The sequence below is a fragment of the Haemaphysalis longicornis genome, unplaced genomic scaffold, assembly GCF_048455015.1.
Source record: "Haemaphysalis longicornis isolate Haplotype H1 unplaced genomic scaffold, Haemaphysalis longicornis Haplotype H1 scaffold_1, whole genome shotgun sequence".
Lineage (NCBI taxonomy): Eukaryota > Metazoa > Arthropoda > Arachnida > Ixodida > Ixodidae > Haemaphysalis > Haemaphysalis longicornis.
In genome coordinates this window covers 239,996,360-240,019,709 of record NW_027526203.1, presented here as the reverse complement: position 1 = coordinate 240,019,709, position 23,350 = coordinate 239,996,360, and the positions used below count along the sequence as shown (strand labels likewise).

At 46.8% G+C, this 23,350-nt stretch overlaps 2 protein-coding genes across 2 annotated transcripts in view; both read left to right on the top strand.

The window, feature by feature from the left end:
* Positions 1-23,350, top strand: part of Wdfy2 (WD repeat and FYVE domain containing 2) — a 38,988-nt gene that overhangs the window by 11,722 nt on the left and 3,916 nt on the right. The window contains exons 7-11 of the mRNA XM_077674921.1: positions 4,187-4,299; positions 4,765-4,891; positions 5,246-5,351; positions 9,450-9,551; positions 14,139-14,269. Coding sequence (XP_077531047.1) covers positions 4,187-4,299; positions 4,765-4,891; positions 5,246-5,351; positions 9,450-9,551; positions 14,139-14,269 — 579 coding nt within the window. The remainder of the gene's footprint in view (positions 1-4,186; positions 4,300-4,764; positions 4,892-5,245; positions 5,352-9,449; positions 9,552-14,138; positions 14,270-23,350) is intronic.
* LOC144143104 (uncharacterized) lies at positions 15,759-18,327 on the top strand. Its single transcript, XM_077674914.1, has one exon. It carries the CDS (start codon positions 16,053-16,055, stop codon positions 17,745-17,747), a length of 1,695 nt encoding a protein of 564 aa, XP_077531040.1. The 5' UTR covers positions 15,759-16,052; the 3' UTR covers positions 17,748-18,327.

The window sequence follows — 23,350 nt, the reverse complement described above, 5'->3', positions numbered from 1 at the left end:
TATAAGACGCTCCGGTAAACAAGACGCACTTGTTAATCAGGTAAACTCATAGTGAATCATATCGTTAGAAAGTGCGGCGGAAGTACATGGTTGCGGCGGCCGCCGCCTATCATCCCCCGGTAAGGATGGCTAGACACGTGCATATACCGTCCAAAGTCTAGACAGAGCTTCTCAAAAATGGTTTATTGATACACATAGATGGCATGTACTGACAGACGGCGTTTAGGCAAAACTATCGAAGTCTTCCTCCAAATCGCTAACAAATAAACAATGCAGCAACTTCCCAAGTGGGTGTTCCGCCGGCGCATCGCTGTCGTCCTCCGACTCACTGATGTCTTCTTCACCAACATCGTCACCACTCGCGGACCGGATTACTCCGGCCTTTATACCCTGCTACAACTGTTTTTGTAGAAATGGAGTCCCAAGAGTCGGAAACCCATTTGGCCACCTATCCGAACATCGCGCGTCTCTTGCGTGCTGTCGTAAATCAGCGCAACAACGGTGTCATGGCGGACGGAAGTGACGCGAACGGAAGCGGCCCGAAAATCGAAACTTATCAGCAAGCTCTCATTTTAAAAATTAGCAGCATGCTTACCTCCTTCAGAGTAACTCTCTGTAATAATTTATAAGCTGCATTTTGTTTTTGCGACTTAGTTTGATGTTACTTTGAATTTATTCTTAACTGTAGTTACTGCGCATGGCAGGAAGTGGCGCTTGGTTGTTGCAGGCCATTGTCATTGTTTTTGACTAGAAAAAGCTGCAAATTCTTTGGTTTAACGTCCCGAAGCGACTTATGAGCTACGAGAAATGCCGTAGCGGTGGGCTTGGGATTCATTTAGACCATAGAGCTGTGTCTTAACGTGCGCTGGCCACGCGCGTCTGCCGCGAACCGGATTTATTTCATACATAAGTCGCACCGGTGGATAAGACGCACCAACGAAAATTTCAGAAAAAAACCGCGACTTATACACCGGAAAATACGGTATATCGAACCCTTGTATAATTCTGGTAACAATTACATGCATTTAAAACTTTTTATATCGAACGCAATGTTGCTCACAATGGATATATCGAACTTTCCCGCGGGGGATTTTTCGCTTTCCTTAGGCATGCGACAGGCTTTCCCGCAATACATCGGCGCGCAGCGCGCAGGGTGTCGCTTGCGACTCCCGCGCGAGCTCGGGTGCGTCCAAACCGGCCGTGGCAGAGTGGACCAGCTCCACACATGCATGCCGTTGGAGCCGAAAGCGCCACATTGGGCGCTGCGGGCTGCGGTGTCACCGAACTTCAAGTCCGTGCCACTCGCTGCCCGCACTTGCTCGGTTCGCTGGTTTCGCCGTTATTCGCTTGTATTCATGCTTGTCGCTGCTCTGTCGAAGACGCCGAGGACTCCGTACTGCTTCCGAGCACGAGCGAAGCCGTCGCTGCCGTGGCCCTGCTACAGTGATACTGCAGTGCCATTGAGGGTAGCGGTCTTGTGCTTGTCGACTGTTTAGATACCGTGGAGCAAGCAGTCACCAGCAATGCGCTGCGCTCCAAGAAGCAGGCTACACTCACGCAGTTCTTCCGCCCCAATAAATTAACGTTTTCTTTCCGAGAAAGTGTCGTATCAATAGTGAACTGCAGGGTGGTAAGAGCTCAGCGTTAGCTCGTGACTCCGTCGGCAAGATTGCTCTCATATAAGTTTTTTTTGCTTCACTTTCTATATCGAATTTTTGCTATATCGATCTATTTCACAATCCTCGCGCTGTTCGATATAAGCGGACTTTACTGTAACTCTCTGAATCTTGCCCTTTACTTGCTGTAGTGTAGTTTCGAACTTAAGTTTAATTTCTTTTTAGTAGAGGTGTGCAAAGTCCAAGTATTTGTGCTTTAGTATGTGTGGAGCTTCTAACATCACTGAAAAAAAAACAAAGAGAACTAAGGCAGTTGGCACTTAACACAACTGAATGTTCATGCACTCATATATAATAAGAAAGTGTACAAAAAATTGAAAAGAAAATGAAAGCTTGACACAAGATGCCGAAACAGCAAAACAAAAATTTGGAACACATATTCATGAGAGTTCTCCATCATGTTGTGCATGCATACAGGGAGTACATTTAACTAGCTGCAGGCACTACAGTCATTGAAGAAAAGACTAGGCATGCTGATAGTTGGTATAATGCTTCTGCAAGCCACCAAGTAACCGCTCTTACGGGAAACTTCTTGGTCCGCGAACTTTCAGCAAGCAGCATTCCAGCACCAGGGTGAGCACACACTCATTTGTGCAACACTCGCATATGTTGGCCTCTTTGCGCTGCTTTGGCTTCGTGCGAAAAAGCCAGCCCAAAGGGGCATGCCGTGCAGGGAAGCTTGGAAGTTCACGTGCTGTGCGGCAGAGCCAACTTTTATTTCACTATCATTTGTACAGGGGTGAGGCAGCTGCGCATATTGCGCCTTTTTGATACAATTCCATTTTCCTGCGCCAAGCTGCTCCAAAAGCATGAAAATTGCGAAAATTGCGCCAAACTGCTCCAGAAGAGCCTGAAAGGCACGGATTTTGATGCTCATGTCAGTTCCGGCGGGGACGAAAGCCTCGCGCATCCTGGTCACCACTTTTATTGTCAGTCAATTGAAAACACCGAAATGGCAGAAATAGAAAGACTGAAATGAAGCAAACGATATCTTCTAAAGCACGATTGGCTTTCCGTCCGGGTTCGCTGAAACGGCCTTCCTGATTGGGAATCGCTGTGGCTACAAACATGGCCACCGCCTGATCCGGCTGCTACTGCCTACTTCCGCGCTCAGTGCGCATCGCCGATATTTTCCCTGGTTTATTTTACGCAATCAGCTGGGTTCCAGTCTATTAATTCTATCAGTTGTGGCTCTGAACAGTGACGTTAACCCGGGGTTATGGTTTGAGATTGATGCGAGATTACAAGGAGTTGCGCGGCTCGAAAAAAAGTTCATTGAAATGTGGGGCCTAAGACTTCCGCGTGGCTTGTCCTGGAGTGCGAAACGCGGTGCGTGCATCTATAATCGGGTTCGTGAAGTGAACTTTTTTGGCTCACTGTGGTGTTATAAAATGCTGAGGTGTTGCTGTGCTTCGAAGCGCGATCGCGAGCCTCGGCCCGGGAGGGAACGGTCGGCACGAAAGTTGCGGGCTGTGCTGCGGCGCCGCAACCTGTCCAGCAGGACTGCATGGTTGCCATAGCACGCGACTAATTACGCTTCATGTATGCGAAGTGAAATTTCATTCCCAAATCTAGGTGGCTAAACAGTAACGCTACTCAAATGATCATCGGGTGGACGTGCGCCCCACGGACTGCAACGGGTAGGCTGGGCTATGCGACCGTTATCTCGAAGTTGCTCAACTGTTGCCGCGACTACACTCGTTCATACAACGCATCCTGGGATTACAAAAATAATAATTTTAGCATTAAAATGGCGAGAAAACTCGCCACAATTGCAGAGCCCCTAAATTTGATGATGTTAACGGCAGTTTTGTTGTCAGTGTTCCGTGCATCCGCAACACAATATCCCTAGTTCGGAAAAAGGTAGTGCAGTTAGAACTTTGTGATACTCTTAAAAAATTATTTCGCTTAAGTCTGTTCTAGTGTTCTGGGTATTCAAAACTGATTGGAATGTGTACTTGATTCTTCAAATTGCTGAAATTATGATTTTTTAAGCTCACAAGACGATGTATTAAATGTCCCTACTTGCTCCAAATCAAGATTCTTCTGCTCCAAAATTGAAATTTTGCTGCTCCGAAAACTGCTCCCAAATCTCTTTGGGCTGTCTCACCCCTGTTTGTAAATTTACAATATTCGAATACTATGAATGGTTCGCAGTCTTGTAGTGTGTCACTCAGGTGCAACAACAAGGTGGATTATTCTCGATTAGGCTGTTTTTTTTTTTTTTTTTCGCATGAAGTTACACCAATACTTGTTGTCAGTGGCTTCTTGACACTTGGTTGGGGTTGATTGTTTTTCTATTTTTTAAACGCAGAATGGCACAGGACCAGAGGGTGTTGTAAGGTTGAGTGGAGTTTGTTGCTGGTGTTGTAAGGTTGAGTGGAGTTCATTGCTTGTGTTTGTTGTAAGGTTGAGCAGGGTTCTGTCCCATTGCTTCTTTTCTTTACTTGCCAGTTTTTTCTTATTGAATTGTGATGCCTGCCTGTTTGACCTTAACTGTGACTCGCTAGATTTGATGCCCAGTCCAAACATGCATTTGTTGGGGACTACTCTGGTCAGATAACTATGCTGAAGGTGGAGCAGACTGGCTACAAGCCAGTTACAACTCTGAAAGGTCACTCTGGTGAGTTTTTTTGTTTTGTTACAACCTTTTTTAATTCGTATTTACAGCGTATAAAGTACCAATGCTACTGATGTGAAGCAACAAATTTTATGCATGCATTACGGTGAACAAAATTATTTTTCGTGGAGCTGTGAAGCTGTAGCTTATCATAACCGGAAGTCGTGGTGATGAGGGCCTATCATTTCTTGGATACCAAGCTCTGTAAACATGTTAGTGTAGGTTTTTGCTTTTTGGTCATGCCTATAGTTTGCCCACTGTTCCTTCCCCACACTATACAGTGCATTCTAATTAGGTGATGCTCGTTTGGGGCTATATTTGAATTGCGGCACACCAGTTTTTGCCGCCAGCAGAATTTACCTTTTACTTGTGGGTTTGCAATAGTTGTGTTAGGTAGCGGGTGGATCAGTCGTGTGTGAGTACTCCTTGTGAGAAGGTACTGGTCCTTTTGTGTTGCGCCTTTTGCAGGGAGCATTCGGTGCCTAACCTGGGATGCTGAGCGCAAGCTGCTTTTCTCTGGCGGCTTTGACCAGACCATCATTGTGTGGGACATCGGCGGGAAGCAGGGCACTGCCTACGAACTGCAGGGACACCAGTGAGCCTTCTTTTCTACCATGCATTTGTCACGTTGGTTTAGCTGAAGCCTGTGAAATTGTTGCATCTGCTATGTTGTGAGCCTTTGTTTGAATGTTACGAGTTACATTGCCGATTTCAGTTCGATAAGCGCGGGAAAAGCGTGGTAATAAATAGCTAAGCACTGCGAAGTTTTTGATGCGAAGCAAGTGCTGCATTTGGGCAGGACATGCACCGTGTTGGCACCAAGTTCACTGTAAGATTCATATTTTTTGCGGGTGTTGGATGTGTGAGCCTCGGTTGTAATGTTTCTTCTCCCCCTTCCTCCCTCCGTCCCTTTCGCCACCTCTGTCACGGTCCTGTTCATCACTCCAAGCAACAAAGTGACGGCCTTGTGTTATCATAGTCCAGGAAAGACGCTTATTTCAGCGGGAGAGGATTCGATGCTGGTTTTCTGGAACATGACAACTAAGAGGATAGAGGTAAGCCCCCTTCTTCACACTAAGCCCTTATTTCCTTTTATATATATATATATATCTGACCCTCTTCCCGTACAACGACCACACTTGCAGCAGTTTTGTACTGCCAACTTTTTACAGGGAAATGGTCCATAAATGCAACCTGCACAACTTTTGCTCCTCAAACAGGGCACCAGGCTGGTGGACCAGCTTTTTCAAAGCTACCAAGTGCGAACACATGCGGGAAGTGAAGTATCCTGTTTGAGGAGCGAAAGTGTTTGCATGTGCAGGTTGCATTTATGGACCATTTATGGACCATTTCCCTGTAAAAAGTTGGCAGTACAAAACTGCTGCAAGTGTGGTCGTTGTACGGGAGGAGGGTCAGCTTTCAAGACAATGCTTGTAATATTCTGTGTTAAAACTGGCAGGGCCGTGGCCCCTTAACCTCCCGTGTTTTGCTGCCAGGCTTCATTTCTCAAGTGCTGGTGCATTCTGCCGTAAGAGCTCGCACTATGGCACTTACAAGGAGCACAACTGGAAACTGTTTCCTGTCTCTGCACAAAAGCTATCCAGCAGATGCCTTCAGCCTCACATAGGCCTTAGGCGAGAACTGCTGTTGAAATCAAGTAACTGCTGTGGTGCGGGTCATACTCCGATGATCCTCTTCACGCGGCTGCCGTGTAGACGGCGCCGGCGTGAGAGGCAGGCAAGAGACAAAGGCAACCGACGCCAACCTCCAAGGGGGGTTTATTCCCAAAACCTCCCTTAGCTGGCTCCGTCTTCTCGGATCCCGCGTTGCTCGAGCGGCCGGAGTCGTTCAACTCCGCTGCTAACGGTGGACGATGGTCGGTCCAGGCTCGAAGGGGAAGGCGCCAGGTCGCTCCGCCACCGCCGACACCGTCTCGTCGTCTCGTCCTTGCTCGGAGCGGCCGCCCGCCGCCACCGAGCGCCGCAGTTGAAGTCCTCGCTCTCCGCAGCCGCCTCTCCGCCGAAGCCACTCCGAGCTTCTCGCTTCCAAGCGCGCCGGTGACACCATCTCGCGACGCGCAAGCGAACCCCTCTATTCTTGCCGTATGGTTGCGCAATCCCTCCGAGCGCTGCCGCGTACCGAGTCAGGATCGCGGGCAGCCACAATTCCCACACTGCATACAGTGTATTCTCCTTAAATTGACATTAGTTAATGTAATTTTATAATTTCTTTCGGCCAACTTTTGTGTATAGTCATAGTATGAAGTTGCGTATTTGAAACTGGTTAACTTGATTTTCTGCTTGAAGCTCAACAAAGCTTTACAAGTCCTGCCAGGATTTAATTAACTGGCTGATGGGGAGTCCATTGTGTGCCCAATATTAAAATATAGTTATTCTGTGTGGGATCTTTTTCACAAATCAAAGCATAGATTGGCATAAAAGCATGTCTAAAAATGTACCACCCAGTATCGGGCATAAAGTTTAAGAAAGCACATCACTTGTAAGCACAAAAAATTGGCAGACAGGCTGGAGGCAGGAATGGAAGACATGGAACACTTTGCCTTGGATATTGGTGGCCGGGTAGAATATTGGTGCGGAGATCTTTGCGTTATGTGCCTAAACCAACTGGCAGGGTTAGTGGCCCTGTCAATTTCATGTGGAAGGAATCAAGTGCTCGTGCTCGCTTCTACACAAAGCTTTCATTTGCTTTCCCTCTAATGGGAAAAAAGGTGCTCCGAACTGAGCTTGTAGAATAGAAATTCAGCGCAAATCTGCTCTGAGCATTGGTAAATTGAGGAACAAAGCTTGGCCAGCCTGAATAAATTCAGGTAGTACAGTTGAACCCCTTTATAAGAGACACGCACCGGGGAGCAGTTTCTGTCTCTTATATAAGATGTCTCTTATAAGCAGGGTGCCATGTTTTTACCAACTGATCAACCCATAGTTCAATGTGGGCACCGTATGACTCAAATAAGCTCAAAAGAACGCTACAGCATGTTGAAAAAGATTCATTCTAATTAATGTTTGGCCCAAGCATTTATGAAACTTTGTTTGCTTCATGACTGTATTTACACTGTTTTTTACAACCAATTCTACAAGCTTTTTTTCCTTTCCTTGTTTGTGGAAGATGAATCGTAGATGTTGAGTTCACAAGCCTGATCAATAGCCAGAGCGCACAGCTTCTTACGCTGTGTGCTCAGGCTATTCATTACGCTTGCAGGACTCAACATCTGCAGTGCTTCTTGATTGGGAGCTACGCGAGTGGGAGAGCCCGCATGTGTGATCGCGCTCCATTCAATGGACGGCAGTAAGCTTCAACCACTTCTGTAAGTTGCATTTTCATTGGCAGGGCTTCTCATTGTCATTTCATAGCTGACTGAACCACTTTGTGTTTGCTGAAGTTATAATAAATAGCGACTGCAGGTGTCTGTCGTCCACCTGTGCTTCCAGGATGGAAGCAACTGCAATTAGTGACTGGTGGCACTGTGTCTGAAGTTAAAATGTCTGTTACAAGCGAGATTATTGATTAAACTTCAAGGATAACTTGTCCCTTATAACCAAATCTTCTACATCCGATGTCTGTTATAAAAGAGGTCGATTTAATGGGAGAGACAGGGCAGCCAACCATGCGGGTGAATAGTGTCTCTTATACCCATTTGTCTCTTACATCAGTGTCTCTTATAACGAGGTTCAACTGTAGTAGTAGTACCAGAGATGCTTTAATTCTGGGGTGGTGAGTCGTGGATGCAAACTCATTTATCTCGAGCAGCTCAAGAGGGCAGGGGTTAGGATTGCTGATTGCGTCCTTCTGAACTGATTGTTCTGGAATGTGACCGGCTTGGAGTTACAGAACCTGACATGGTTATTTTGTGGCGTCCTGCATTAAAGGAGCCATGAAGAGAAAATGCAAGTTGGTTTTATTCGAAAGATTTCGTGTTTTATAGTGCCCCCAGCGCTTGTCCGGATACAAACGGTGCTTTATTCACTGAGAAATGAAACAATTTAGGTTAAAATTTTGATTTTCCTGCTCAATCGTACGTTTTCGTGGTCCCAAGTGACATCACTGAAACCGACCGCTCTGCAGCCTAGAGTACCTTCATTCACGCATCCGCCGTACAGGGTAGAGACACGTATACGCTGGCGCCGCCATTTTCGGTTGCTCGCTCACCGCCGAAGCAAGTCATTGTGTCAAAACCGCGCTAAAATTATCGCCGCAACGCGGTTTACTGAAGAAGTTTGAATCATATTGTCTGTTTCGCGTTGCTAGGTCTCGTGGGAAACGAAAAGAATAACGCGTTGAGCCCGTTGGCCCAATTGCGGCGGCACGGGACCGTTCAAAGGTTGTCTCCACCCTGTACAGCGGTGTTGGTTTGTTCCCGTGTTTCTTTACGTCCCGTAACCTAGATGGCGCCACCATACCGTGGCAAGCGTTTGGTTTGTTTTTGCCCGCATTTAAACCTGGCTTGTTTTTGTTCTGGGAGAAAATATTCGTTCCCTGAAACAGTGCTCGCTCGACAAATGGGGTCACGTAAGACACCGTTGCTTGCGTCAATCGGCCAGTGTCGTCTGAGACAACCCCAAGCCCCGTAGTGCTGTGCAGCGAAACCAAGCATGCTGTGCGCAGTACGAACAGCAGAACGCATCAGTACTTCTATGTTTACATGTGCTTTCGTAACTTCCACTGTTTGTCCCATCATTCTTATTGCTTTGTAAAGAATGTGCCCTAAATTTAAGCGCAAATCGCTCGTTCGTCTAGTTTGTAAGTTCTACCTAATTTGCGTCTGCTTCTGCCAGCCTCCGCCAATCGCAGAGCTTAGCTCATGTGACGACATAGGTTCTGCTGCGGGAAATGAGCTGGTGGGTCGCATGACCATTCCCGTTTTTCCTAATTATGTAGCTTATTTGAGCGAAGTTTACGTTAAAAGTGGTGTCAGTATGATTCTAACGAGACAATCTTTTGAATGAACCAAACTTGTGTTATCTCTTCATGGCTCCTTTAACTGAAAGGGTAACACTATGCAAGCATACCATGGCACACGGCAACTTGCCTGCCTCGGTCAAGGATTGGTCAGGTTATGTTTTGACGTGTGTCCGCGGTTATGCGAGGATTTCTGGAGTGCCCCTGAATGTGGTGTGCGCATGCTATCTGCCCAGACTCCTGAGTGGGGGGAGAGCGACACGTGCCAACGGTGTGCTCGTCCGTTCTTCTGGAACATCAAGGCTATGGTGGACCAGAAAACGATCGGGATCCGACAGGTGAGTGGGAAGACGGGTTACCCCCTGGCAACTCTTGGAACCTTCCTGCTTACGTTGTGCTGCAAGCCTTGATTGTTTTGACATCTGGCTAGCTACTGTGGAGTAAGTCACTTAACGTTGTGGGTCTGGGCATTGATGGTTATGTTAATCGGCTCCACTGCCCCTACATAAATAAGTTCATGTGTGGACAATGTTTGCTTAGTGCTGAGGTGCATGTAATTTTGTAAACTGCTCTTAAATTGCTTGGTGATCAGGGAGAGATTTTCAGGTTACATTTCGCACTTTCACTTTCATCTCTCTGGCTTATAGGTGGTTGCTTTCCAGGTGAAGGCAAAGAGCAAAAGTGCTTGCATATCGAGATTTTGGTGCACGTTGAAGATCCCCAGGTGGTCAAAATAAATTCGCAGCCCTCCACTATGCTGTGCCGTGTTATATATGCATAGCCCAGGTGTAGCTTCGTCACATTAAATGCCCAAATTTTAGATTTTTTTTAATCGTGGCTAATATTTCTTGGGATCTTTTGATTAGGGTGGTTGGAATGAGAGCTGCAAAGAGCAGCAAATCAAAAGTGCAGCCCCCAAATGCGTGCCTGTGTGGCTGTGTGGCAGTGATATGATCAGGGGCGCCATGGCCATGTGCAGTGTGTCAACAATTCAGCCACACAAGCACCGTGTTGTTGCAGTCCAAGTTTTATAGAAAGCAAAATCAGTACATTGTCAAGGATACAGTGAAACACACATTCTCTCAATAGGCATGTCGTTTTTTCTTTTTTTTCCCCGCAATTGAAGCAAGCACTTTACAATAAATACTGAACCATTATTTCTGTAAGGCTTGAGCTATTTTATGCTGTATTCGGGTGGTCGCTCTGATACTCCGACTCGGAGTGCGCCGATGCGCCGCTTCCCCCAATTCGAGCAAGAGTCACTGCTCCCCAACCGAACGCGAACCCGATCATCGAGCGCATCGAGCAGCACGCGACCGTGACGCTGCGGCGCGGCCAACACGGCAACTGCAAACAACCAGGCCAGACTACGTGTTTTAACAAATTTCGACCTCCAGATCGGACGCGTTAGCTCCAAGCCAAAGTTGCGAACATATTCCTGCACTCTGAACACGGCAAGCGGTGCAGCGAACAATGCGGCGAACTTTTCCGCGTCAACGTGCGAGTCGTCGTCGTCTGAGCTGCTGTCCTCCTCGGTCGAGTTCAAGCAGCAGAAGCAGCAGAGACGGTTCCCCTACACTCAATAGGCATCTCCCTTTCGACATGATGCGGAGATGCCTTCAGTAACAGCACGAGAAGCAAAAACGTACTACCACAGCAAACCCCTGGCTAGGCCTCAGCGAACGCCACAGACTAGGCAGGCGAGCGGGCGAGCGGCGGCGGCGGCGGCTGGGGTCACGTGACCCGATCGCCTCCAGATTTCGGCGGCGCTCCCACTTCGGAGTCAGAGCAGTCGGAGGCACTCGGAGTGGAGGACGACGCTCTGAGACAACCAACCGAACATACGTCGAGCGCTCGATTTGAACCACCCGAACACAGCATTAGTTTAAAAAAAAATTCTGGTGATGCACAAACAGGATTGAGTTTGCCAGATCAGACCCAGGACACAGTATATCGTCACACAAGCCACATCATATCAGTGCAGGTGCAGAGTTAAGACTATACTTGAAAGATAAATTGCGGTATCACTTATGTGTACTGCAAGGTTAGCTAGTTACTTGGTACACGTACTTGTAAAACTACTGCTGGACGGACGTGACACATTCCATTGTCGCTTTTCTGATGGAGGCTAAAAGCGAAAATGCCCGTGTGTTGGAGATTTCGGCACACATTAAAGATCCCCAGGTTTCCAAAATTAATTCAGAGCCCCCCACTACGGCGCGCCACATCGCCTACGCAGCGTTAATCGATCAATCGATCCAACACATTCCATTGGGTATATGCCTTTCTGCTGCAAAGTTTTGCATTGTGAAAATGGGTTACTATGTGTGCCAACTTTGCAAATTTGTGTTGACTAAACAGATGTAAAGAAAAATCTTTTTTTTTTTTTGCTGGTAATTTTCAGTTTGCCTCATACGTGGGCACAACTAAAGCACCACATCTCAGTTTACTTCTTGTCAACACTCCAAAAGGCACAGTGCACACTTGCATCAGCCATGTGCACTGCGAATTTTGCAGAAACATGCACCATGATACTAAATTTAAACAACAAAAAAAAAAGCACCACGAAGCAACTTACTTAAATTCCTTGATCCTTAAATTCCCTGGTCCACTGTCTAAGCAGCATTGGCCTGTACCGCGCCAGCCGTACATCAACCGATGGCCGCCCTAACCATAGTGCCGTACTCTGTCTTAGCAACCATAACGTGACAGGGGGCCTCTCTTGGCGGCGTGCTTCCAAACGCTACGCTGCGCCGCACAACGCCCCACATGACATCTGTGATGTTGCTGTGAGTGCTATTCTATTGAGCTACTGCTAAAACAATCCCGCTGTTCAGGCTCTGTGGCCTCGAGGTAGAGTTCTGGGTACTTGCACTGACGGCCTGGGTTCGAGCCTCGGCGGGTCTACTTCAATTTTTTTATTGCAATTTTTTTTTACGAAACCCGATTATTTTTTTTATTGTGGAAGAATTCAATTTTTTGTGTTGCTTTTGTTATAAATGGCGATTTGGTATGTTTTAGCTTTCTTAGGTTCGGGGCACAGCCTATGACCACGTTTAATTAACTTTCTGTATCGAGTGAAGACATGTCACGTGGGGCGGTGTGCAGTGAAGCGTTTGGAAATATGCCTCCTGGCAAGGGGAAAGGGGAGGCTTAGGCTGGAAAACTTTGCACTGCTTAGGCTGTACAAAACATGGACAGACACAAGGAAGCAGAACACAAGTGACAAGGCGCAAACTATCAACTGCTTATTCTTTGGAGTGCCACCTGCAACTGCACACAAAAAGAAAACACTGAAAAGGGCAGTGAAGGCCAGAACAGAAAATTATGCACAATATAAAGGCCGATGAATGAGGCATGTGGACTGGACTGCACACGGGCTTAATGTGCAGACTTCTTAGCGTTTATGCAGTTATAGGGGTCAGGGCAAGTTTTGTAAAGGAGCAATTTCACACGTATGTGCCTAACAATTGGGAGGGAGCGTTTACCCGAGGCCATGCAGTATGCCTCCTTAATATCCCTCGTTTGCTGTATTGGCGATGTGAACTAGACCTCCGTCTACTCTAACAAAGCCCAGCATCTGCACACTTTGCAATGCACAGCCAAGTTCCAAGGGCCGCTGGCCTGCGCACACGTGTTCATGGCAGCGCTGTCTGAGCGTAATGTTCAGGCATCTGTCTGTTTTTGCAACAATATTTCTGCTGCACGTCAGGGGAGTGCAGTAGACAACACCGACGAAGCATTTGATTAACAAACTCCAATTAGTGCTTTGCGTTGCATTGAACTTTCGGCGTTGTTTTTCCCTCTTGCCAGTTCACTCTTTTATGCAGCCCTCAAAGTTGATAGGGGCTGAGAATACCAAGTTCAGCCTAAAATTAGCTTGTACCATTTGGCCCTGAGGAGTGCTTGACTGAAGGGGAAGCTGCCACACTTTTCAGTTCCCTCATTCAGCCACCGTACTTTTCAACTGTAAACCGCGGAAATTTGCTGCACTGACTCCCCATGAAAGTTACAGTTGCACCTTATATTTGGTTCTAGCAGTTATAAATAATAATGAGAACAACTTAGTTGTGTAGCGCATACTCTGTATTTGCTGCAAGAAGATGTAGTAGTGAGTTTATGGTACTCTTACGGCAGAACCTGGCTGGTGGGTTCTCAGTATTCATTTCTCACTGGGTGCTTCACATAGGTGGTTACTTCACACTACTGCAGCAGTCATGCTTTAAAATATGCTTGCGCTGTATGTTCTCATTGTGAAAAATGTATCAGTGCATTTCTTCCTTGTCAAAATTGAAGGCTGAGATACAAAAGCCAAAGTAGATGAAAGCTTTTGTTTTTAAGGCTGATGAATAAGATTGCACAAGGGAAAGAATAGCGATGGAGTTTCTTTTTTTGTTTTTTGCTTTCTCTGTACTTCTTTGTAGATACGTCTGTGACTGTGACATTAGATGTGGCCCGATTCAACTCTTGAGGTGTTGTTTGCTTTGATTGGGATCAAGGTTCTTGAAAGCTTTCAATTCAGTCATCCCATTGAGATGCATTGCATTGAATCCAGGCTATGCGGCAGTGGTCTGGTGCAGTTGGTCACTACAAATGCCTTAGCTAGCTTTATTAGAACTTTGTGTGTGGAAATTCCGTTGCGGCTTTGCCTCGTTAACCTCAAGAGCTTTCAAATTAATGTGCATAAAATGCTTGGGAATTTTCGCGCTTCAACAGCTTACAAAGGGGAATCTTTTGGGTGAAAGTACTTGCTGCTTAGGACGAGGAGGATGTTCATAGGCTGCTGCTTATCTCCTTTTCATCATGTTTTGTGCCTGCCATGATCAGTGCTTAAAGCTGGGAACTGCTGCCCACTCAACCAGGGTCAGCCACGTGTAGTGTGTCACACACTTCTTTCCTTCTTTGCCTGCCCCTTTCACTCCCAGCACCACTGTCGCAAGTGTGGCAAGGCAGTGTGCGACAAGTGCAGCTCCAACCGAAGCTGCATTCCCATCATGGGCTACGAGTTCGACGTGCGCGTTTGTGACGAGTGCCACGTGGTGATCACAGATGATGAGTGAGTTATTGTTGTCGCCTTCTAATGGGTCACCCAACTGGCTTCCTCTAATGCAGCACCAGAGTCCATGAGACCAGGTGTACATAGCTGCCTCACACTGAGTGACACTCCTTTCAGGGTGCCTGCATATTTGCTCTGAAATGCTTGCGCGATGCTCAAGTACACGTCTTGAGCATCGTGTATGCATGCACCTGGTTCACCACTCCTCCGTTGCTTCCCTTTGACCTGATAGCCACTTCTTTGCCTTCCTTCAACAGCTGGTGCACATGTTCACGCCGCCACTCCCGCTGCACTGTTGGCGCACCAGCGGTTGCGCTCTTTACTCCCCTTTCACTCCAGGAGTTTTTGCTTCAGCTTCCCCCTCAGCAGCACGAGGAGTGGAGTTGTTTCAGCGGTATAAAAGCCTCGCATGCTGTTATTCCAGGCCACAGGGATGTTATTGACTCAAACTCAAGGACCTGCCATTGGGGCACAGTGGCTAAGGCATTGTGCTGTTGAGACCAAGGACGCGGGTTCAATTCCGGCCACAGTGGCCACTTCTCAGATGCAGGCAAGAGGCAAAAACGTCTGTGTGTCGAGATTTTGACACACATTAAAGATCCCCAGTGGTCAGCATTAATCCGGAGCCCTGTGGGGCGTGGAGGGGTGGAGGGGGGTTGGGGGGGGAGGGGTAATAAATAGTTCCCACACAACCCACTTCTTTATTGGAAGGGGGGTCCCTGCCTGCTGTAGTTCTTTGGCACAGCAGAATTGCACACCGTTTTGTCTGCAGAATATACCTAGACAAGCCAAAGAGCTTATACAATTTGGAAGACGTGAGGAAACAAAACAGCTGAAAGTGTTTTAAGGGGGCTCACGGGTCTTTGGAGCCGAAAAATCGCGAAAAAACCCATTTTTCAATTTAGCGATATTCGCGTTCGCGAAGTCATTTTCTACCTCTTGGTAAAGTTTTGATGCCCAAATCCACGTAGTTATTTAGAAAATGACGAATAACGGTACGTTTCTAGCTGTAAAATGACGCGAAGCGGCGTCGAAAACTCCGATTTTGAGCGGCGCGCCGTCCTTGAACGACGCGGCGTAGAGCCGCCATGTTGGTTGCGTTCGAAAGCGCCTTCTTTCTTCTTTTTTTTCTACTCGGGCGGCGCGGTAGACTCCGCTTTGTTAGCCGGGAAAATGAACAAAACAAAACGTCAAATGCGCCTTTACTATTGGTCCCTGCTCGTCACGTGGTGAAACGGGCGCTCCTCATTGGCCCTAGTCTAGTCATCAGGCACGGCCATCTTTTTCAACTTGAACGCGGCCATTTTGGAAAAGCCGTCGGACGGGAAGCATGGCAAAACCGTACCGAAAGTTCCGCAGCGCTCACAAATTCGGCAAAAAACGCAAAAAGGTACGCTGCAAGCAAGCTGAACGCCTTCGGGAACCTTCAACAGGCGTCGCAACCGACCATCAACCCGCGGCAGATGAAGCGGCGGCTCTCAACGCGACCGTCGGCGCGACCGCCGGCTGTTCGACTGATTCTGGTGAAAGCGGCCGGCAGTAGCGAACGCGGCTTGACACGAGCAAGCTGAACGCCTTGCTTGCAGCTGAACGCTGCAAGCAAGCTGAACGCCTTCGGGAACCTTCAACAGGCGTCGCAACCGACCATCAACCCGCGGCAGATGAAGCGGCGGCTCTCAACGCGACCGTCGGCGGAGCGGCGGCCATCGGCGCGACTGCCGGCTGTTCGACTGATTCTGGTGAAAGCGGCCGGCAGCAGCGAACGCGGCTTGACACGACGTTTATGACTCCTGACGATCGCCAACGACTTCATGAGCGAGCCGAGGCGATAACAGCCGGCTTATCGTCTGTATCGGGCACAGAGCGCAAGCTGCGGACTCTCCGTAGCAGTGATAACACCGAGCCGTCGGCATCGGCGCCGACTTACACGATAGTTGACTTGTCGGCTATCAACAAACTTCTGGAGAAAACTGTGTGCCGTGTGTGCAAGGGTGATGTGTCGATTGAAAAGAGCCCTCGCGAGTACGGTGTCGCTGTTGAGCTACGCCTGTGCTGCTCCGTTTGCGGTGACGTCGATCGCGAGTGGAGCTCCCAGCGGGTGGAAGGAAGTGCCAAGTGCACTCCGTTTGAGATAAACATTCTCGCTGCTCGTGCTGTGCAAGCTACAGGAAACGGTCAAACAGCCTTGAACGACCTTTTTTCCACCATGGGGATATCCCACAGAGGCCTTCACAACAAGACATACCAGGTGCACCTAAAGCAGAAGCTGAAGCCTGCTGCTACACAGGCTGCTGAAGGTGTAATGAAGAACTGTGCCTCAGCCGTAAAAGAGCTGTATAAAGAATTGGACTTCGGAAATCCTGGGAACATCGCCATCTGCTTTGATGGGACGTGGATGACGAGAGGGCACCAGTCACACATCGGTGTGGGGACCGTCATAGAACTTTTTTCTGGATATGTTCTAGACTTCACTGTGCTGTCCAACTACTGCGCCGGCTGCAAGAATGCACCACCAGAGGATGACCCGGACTACAGTGCTTGGCAAGCGAATCATGTTTGCCAAAAAAACACGGACTCTAAAGCAGGACAAATGGAGGTCGAAGCAGCCCTAATCCTTTTTCAGCGATCGCTTGAGCGATACGGCCTGCGGTACACCGTGATGCTCTGCGATGGAGATTCCAAACATTATAATGCAGTAGAAAAAGCTCAGGTCTATGGCTTCATTCTAGTTCAAAAAGAAGACTGCATAAACCACGTAAAAAAACGCATGAACAGTCAACTGCGAAACCTACTGAAGCAGAAGGCAAATGGTGCTGCAAGCCTAGGTGGCAGAGGCCGACTGACGGCTGACCTTATCACTAAGCTCAGCAACTACTACGGCCGGGCACTGAAGGCTAATGTAGGAAACGTGGACCAGATGCACGACGCAGTGATGGCAACCTACAACCACGTAACCTCAACAGATGAGCGCCCGAACCATGGCTTGTGCCCGAGCGGCCCCGGTTCATGGTGCAAGCACAACGCCGCCATCGCAAACGTAGAGAAACCTCCAAAACACAGCTACAACCTGCCAGAGCATGTCAGCAAGGCACTGTTGCCCGTGTACACTCGTCTTGCTGACAAAGAACTCCTCCGCAGATGCCAAAGAGGCAAAACACAAAATGCAAACGAGGCGCTGCACTCTGTCATTTGGTCTTTGATGCCGAAGACCAGGCATGCCTCACTCATTGCAGTTGAAGCCGCAGTTGCGGAAGCAGTAATGCGGTTCAATGCGGGCACACTGGAGGCGTCGTCGCGCATTCTTCGGGAGCTGCGGTTGCCTCAAAACTGCAAGGACAGCCAGAGGGCTCAAGAGAAGGACTCCCAACGAGCTGCCAGCTCGGAGCGAAAGCGGGCAGCCTCGGCCTCTTTTGTTTCTGCAGCAAGACGCCGGCATCGTGGAAAGCCTGATGAAAATTACTCCCCAGGAGCATTTTGATGCTTTTGGCTGCATTCCTTGATGTGTATGTATGTAAATAAAGTGTTCACAACATTGCATTTCGTTTTTTGTGATTTTCTCAGTTCGACTTTTTTTGCCTTGGAGTAGTCGTTTGACAACCTTATCTCCACTAATACTGATCAGATTTCGGTCATTCTTGTATTTTTTAGTGACTGAATAGTTGGTGAGTGCAACTAGACCATTAGATAATGCCCTATGCATCAAGATATTTTTTTATTATCAAAAGTAATTAGACAAAAAAATGGTAGTTTTTGAACACTAACTTTTCACATTCATAACTTTTGAACTAGCAGAGAGAGGAACATGCTGCTGCTTTTATTGCACTCACGAGTTCTTCCTGAATTCACCAGCATGAAATTTATAGCCACCAAGAGAACTATTTTTTCTAAAAACTTGACAAAAGCTGTAAACAATAAAAGTAGCCTAAAATTAAAACATTGCACTTTGTGCAAAAACTGGTGTCAGATTTGAAATCAGCATAGCATAATACATGAACCTACAAATTTTCATGGCAATAGCTCAAATAATAAAAATTTTAGCTCTAAGACCCATGTGCCCCCTTAAATGAGGCAGTAGTTTTTTTTTTTTTTTTTTAATTTGTAAAAATTGCAGTATGTTTTAAGCCTAAAAAACAGTGACTTTTGCTAAGACATGCCTAGCGTGCGATAGCCCATTGTGAAATTTTTTTATAGGGTTTCCGTCACAGCATTAGTGAAGTACCGAAACAGGAGGTCTTGGCTTTTCGACACAAGTAAATTTAATAGCACGGAGGATTGGTAATTTACTAGGCGACCTTGATTGTTAATTATTTACTTCAAAAAGCAAGCCTTTTATATTTAAGTATCTCGTACCATATGTAAATAAGCTTAAAATTGAACTGAAATGGTTATAACAACTGTTCACAACTCAATTTGGAGGTTCATACCTCAAGCACAGCACAGTGCACTAGGAAAAAGAAAAGGGTGGTCTGCCTTGCCGCTGTGATATATAACTGAAGAATACTCGGGGCTGCCCGATGAAGATTGCCCAACGGAAATCAGGCAGCTCGAGCAGCCAGGTGCCCAGCAGTGCTGATTTTCTTCCTAGCACCACGATATGTCCTCGCGCTCATGATGTCTTTCAGGATGGTTCGTGCTGCTGGTGTCATGGGTGTCGTTGTGGAGAAGCGCACTAGCTTATTAGTTATTTCTATGGTTGCTGTATGATGTATCCCTAGTGAAGACAGATGGCACCTCTTTGTTGAAGCGCATGGACCGTGCACCGCAGTGGGTTTTCAACTTATTAGTGTCCAAAGGTCAATCCATTCCCTTCATTGTAGAGCCGGCGAATTTTTTTGACATCGCGAGAGCATCGACCTGCACGCATTCTGCGTTGGCAAAATACACTCGCTCGTTTTGCCACTTTCTACGGTGATAAGGCTGACCCCCCTGCCAGTCAACGCTCCCGCGATATTAAAAAATCTGCCGGCTGTACTTGCCTGACATGGAGTCAGTTGCGGCAATTGACACACTGGAAAAACTTTTCCTTTCGGCAAATGTGCACTTCTCACCTGGTCTTGGCCACAAGCATAGCTTTGTGAGTGGATCTTCAGGCAAACATTGCAAAAAAAAACAACTTTCCCTTTTCGAAGGCGTCAAAAGGTTGAATGTTCCTGGTGGTGCTGTAGGACACAGACGCTCAGAAAAACAGTAGCAGATACATACTGCATGGCATGGGGGCAAGTCTCACGACACATGAGCCTAGCCAATTATAACTTCAGTGTGAACAGAATACTGCAACATGTTTTGGTGCAGTGTTATTGTCCTGTTTGAAGAGTATTTGTCTCCCCAATCTTAAAGAAAACCAAGGACGGCTCCTTTATTTTGATTTTTAAATTTACGCACAATTGGGGAAAGCAGCACAGCTAATTATTTTCTGTGTATACTGTAATTTTTCTAGAACAAACCATATTTTATAGGCGTGTAGACGTACCTCGCTGACATTACCTATCACAAGTTGGTCACTATTGGAGTACCAAGATAGGGAGTGTCATTCAACAGCAGTCTAGCATCTGGTCTGACGTTTGCTTTATGTATAGTTGCTGTCATTCTGATGCAGTTTTCGGTCAAATTTTAGACAGAAAGAACTCTTACACATTTCCATGCATGAAGCTACAAAGTTGGAGAACAGTGCTGCCACCAGAAACAGCACGTCATTATAAACATTTACTTTTTTTTCTTTTGCAAGGTGTGCATGCTAACCTAAAGTCGGGTTCACTTTCGGGCGAATAATTGGTGTGCATGTAACTCATAAACAGATTAGCAAAAACAAGGAGTGTGAGTGTGCGATGCATGTGTGATCTCTTGACTAGAGGTTGGGCCCACAAATTACTACCATTAAGTTCTTCTGTTTTTTTGCATCGCGTAATGTTAAGGGTGGTTTAATAAGCTTTGAGGTGTTTTCACTGCTGTGGTACCCAACTGTCCGAGTATATTGTAGGCGGCATATCCCTAGTCAGTACCTGGTGTGGCTGCTTGTGGATTAAAATCCATGCATGCACATTTAATGGAGTTCCTTTTCTTAAAAAGCGCTGTATGGGGGATTGTCTTCTGGGTGGACTGCTTAATTTTTTCCCTTATCTGTTTGCTTTGCAGTCACCAAGTTTGTCCCTTTGTTGGCATGTGTGTGTCCTCACGTCTCACATTGATCCTGTAGGTTTAGTGTATCCTGCACATAAAAATCAAAACGGTGTCCTGAGTATCCCTTGTCATAAACCAAAAGGAGTGGGCCTGAGGAGTGGGATTAAGCATAAAGAAACTGAAAATAAAATCCATAAATTCAGAGCTCAACCTGTGGGGATTTAGAGCAATCAGCGAACTGATACAGCCTTTTGAGCATGCTCAACGGTAGCCTGATGTGATTAGCTAAAATCATTACACACAGCATTATTATTCAGCCTAAGAGGGCCAACTTGGTGTGAGCAATGTGGCTGGCCCCTTAAATTTGGAAGGCCTGAAATCTATCAATAATAAAATAATGTCCTCGAATGTAAGCCGGCCAGGTAGGTGAGTGTGACAACAGCCAATGACATTTATTAACAATGAAGCTTTTCAGATTCACTCATCATTGTTGTTGTCACTGGCTTTGTTGTTACTGTCCCCCTTGTAGCTGTCACCCTCTTAACTCTTTCGTTACCGCGGGAAATGGACCAATTTTGAAGGGTCTAACAAAACATTTTTTTGTGCTATACATATTGGTTAGGCACACATTGCAGTGACATAAAATGCAGATTATTCCACGCGCTTTCCAACGACACCAGTTTTAATAATGTTTTCCTAAATAATGATTCCGAAAAAAATTATCGAATTCGAAATTTTTGTCCACGCGTCGAAGAAAATAAGAAAAAAGTAAGTTGTGTATAATAAACCACCAGTAGTAGAAAAAATTTAGAATATACCTTTTGTAGGTAGACATTTCAAAAACCCATCCTAGAAAAAAAATTGAGTTGCGCAGTACAATGTGTCAGATATAAAAGAAAATGTTAGCCCACGTGGTGCCCGTGCCATGTGGTGAAGCTTAACCTCTATTTCAAGTTTTGCTATTTTGGATAGTTCTCTAGAAGAAATCTGATGATTTGACATTATTAAAGGCTCAAATTAGCCTCCACGTGATGTAAAAACACCTTGTCAATGATTATGACCGGCACAATATTGAAGGCAAGCAAGCGATGTGCAAAAATCCGCTTGGAGTTGAGAACCAAACTCTTTGGTGGATGCTTGTTGACGTTCTGATGATCACTTATCATTCAGAACTTTCATTTGCAGTTTATTATCATGTTCTGACTCACTATGGTAGCCCTGCTTGCAGGAATAAGGTACGATGCGCTAGAATCATGCCCAGCAAGCTTTCACCAAGCTGCCGTCGGGAGGTGAAGCGAGTTCAGCACCACGATCCTACTACATTGCAGCGCCACCTAACAATTTCGAAAAGAAACCAATACAAGGCTGTTGGAGACTTTGTCAGAATATACAGTACTACTAAGAAGCGACACTAGACCTCCAGAAATACCCTCGTATGAAACCGAAACTGGCCGGTGAACAACTAGCGGTGTTCAAGGCCAATTGGAAGCGTTTTCCTCGTCCGAACTGATACCCGACGACTTGGTGTTATCGTTTAAATTTCAGCGGAAGCTCTTATTGCAGAAGCAAGGTGTAGATAAAGTGGAAGCGCGAGCGGCATGCTTGTTTTGAGGAGCAGTAGTGGGCAACGGAGGCGCCATGGCAAATGAGCTTGTAGTTGGGTAACTGCGTAGTAGCGCCAAATATGAATTTCGCAATGCGAAAACGAAACTGCTGGAAACTGGTTGAAAATGTCAGGCACACTTGCTAGACATGTGGGGGACCATCAGAAATAAGCTTTGGGAGAATAAAGCTGCCCTTTGTCCGAGCCAAATATCATTAGTGAATAGCTGGGGCCATTTTCAAGTAATTATCACCTCTCAACGCTGTCGGATTACAAAGCTGACCCCATTATTTGGTATTTGACTTGCCAGGAGCCTTTTGACAAAAAAATATTATGATAATGCAGCCTAACCACGACCTGCATGCTTTTTTTCTCAAGTGCAGCTGCCACGACCCCATCCTCAAAAACACACGCACCTCAGCTCGCAAAAAACGCCGCCAAAAATCTCAATGTCGCTGGAGCGGGAAAATTTAAACTGATTCTAAAAGGACAGCGCCTAGACTAACCACTGGCCGCATTAGGTGTACGAGAAACGACTACAACATGTCGAAATAGGCAATATAAATCATCGATCACCGGTGATTGATTTGAATAGGCGTGGTAACGAAAGAGTTAAAGTGTGCGCAATATTCGGTGCTGTCAAGTGCATCTGCAATGCTGCATTTTTGAACGAGTCTGAAGTCAAGCTTTCTGGGGTGCCATCATGAGCTAGCCTCAAGACTTTCCGACGTGGACTTTCATCAGGCCCGAGTGTCCACTTTGCCTGGAGGTTCAACGAGTTGTCGGCCGCTTGAACAACTTTGTTTGAAAGCCATACTATGATGACACTGTTACAAGAGACACTTGGTTATAAGAGACATTTGAAAATGGTTTGGTTGGTTTTCCTATGTTCACCATGTTAGCGACATTGCATACAAGAGACATGATTACAAGAGGCACTCTGTTACTAAGGGCAACTTTTTGGGGTCCCTAGAGTGAATTCTGCACTATTTAGAAGAGACACGATGGCCGCGGAGTCTGCGGAGTAGAGGCCGCGGAGTAGGTCATAGCTTGAGGCTCACGTGGTACTTCGGGAGGCTTAGAAGTTCCCAAAGCGAATTGAATTTCTTCCCGAATCGCGTCGCTCATAGAGGTGACTTGGGGTTGCGGCGTTGTTGGGAAGAGTTTCCGCAGTTCTCCCATGACGATAGCGCGGATTGTATCACGTAGTATGTCAAAGCTAAGAGCCCCGGCATCGATCGTGTCCGCAACTAGCGCATTGATGGGACGGTCGTACTGCCTCGTGCGCATTTCCAACGTCTTCTCCATGGCGGCCGCCTCGGATGCGAATTCGGCCACCGATTTGGGGGGGTTGCGGACAA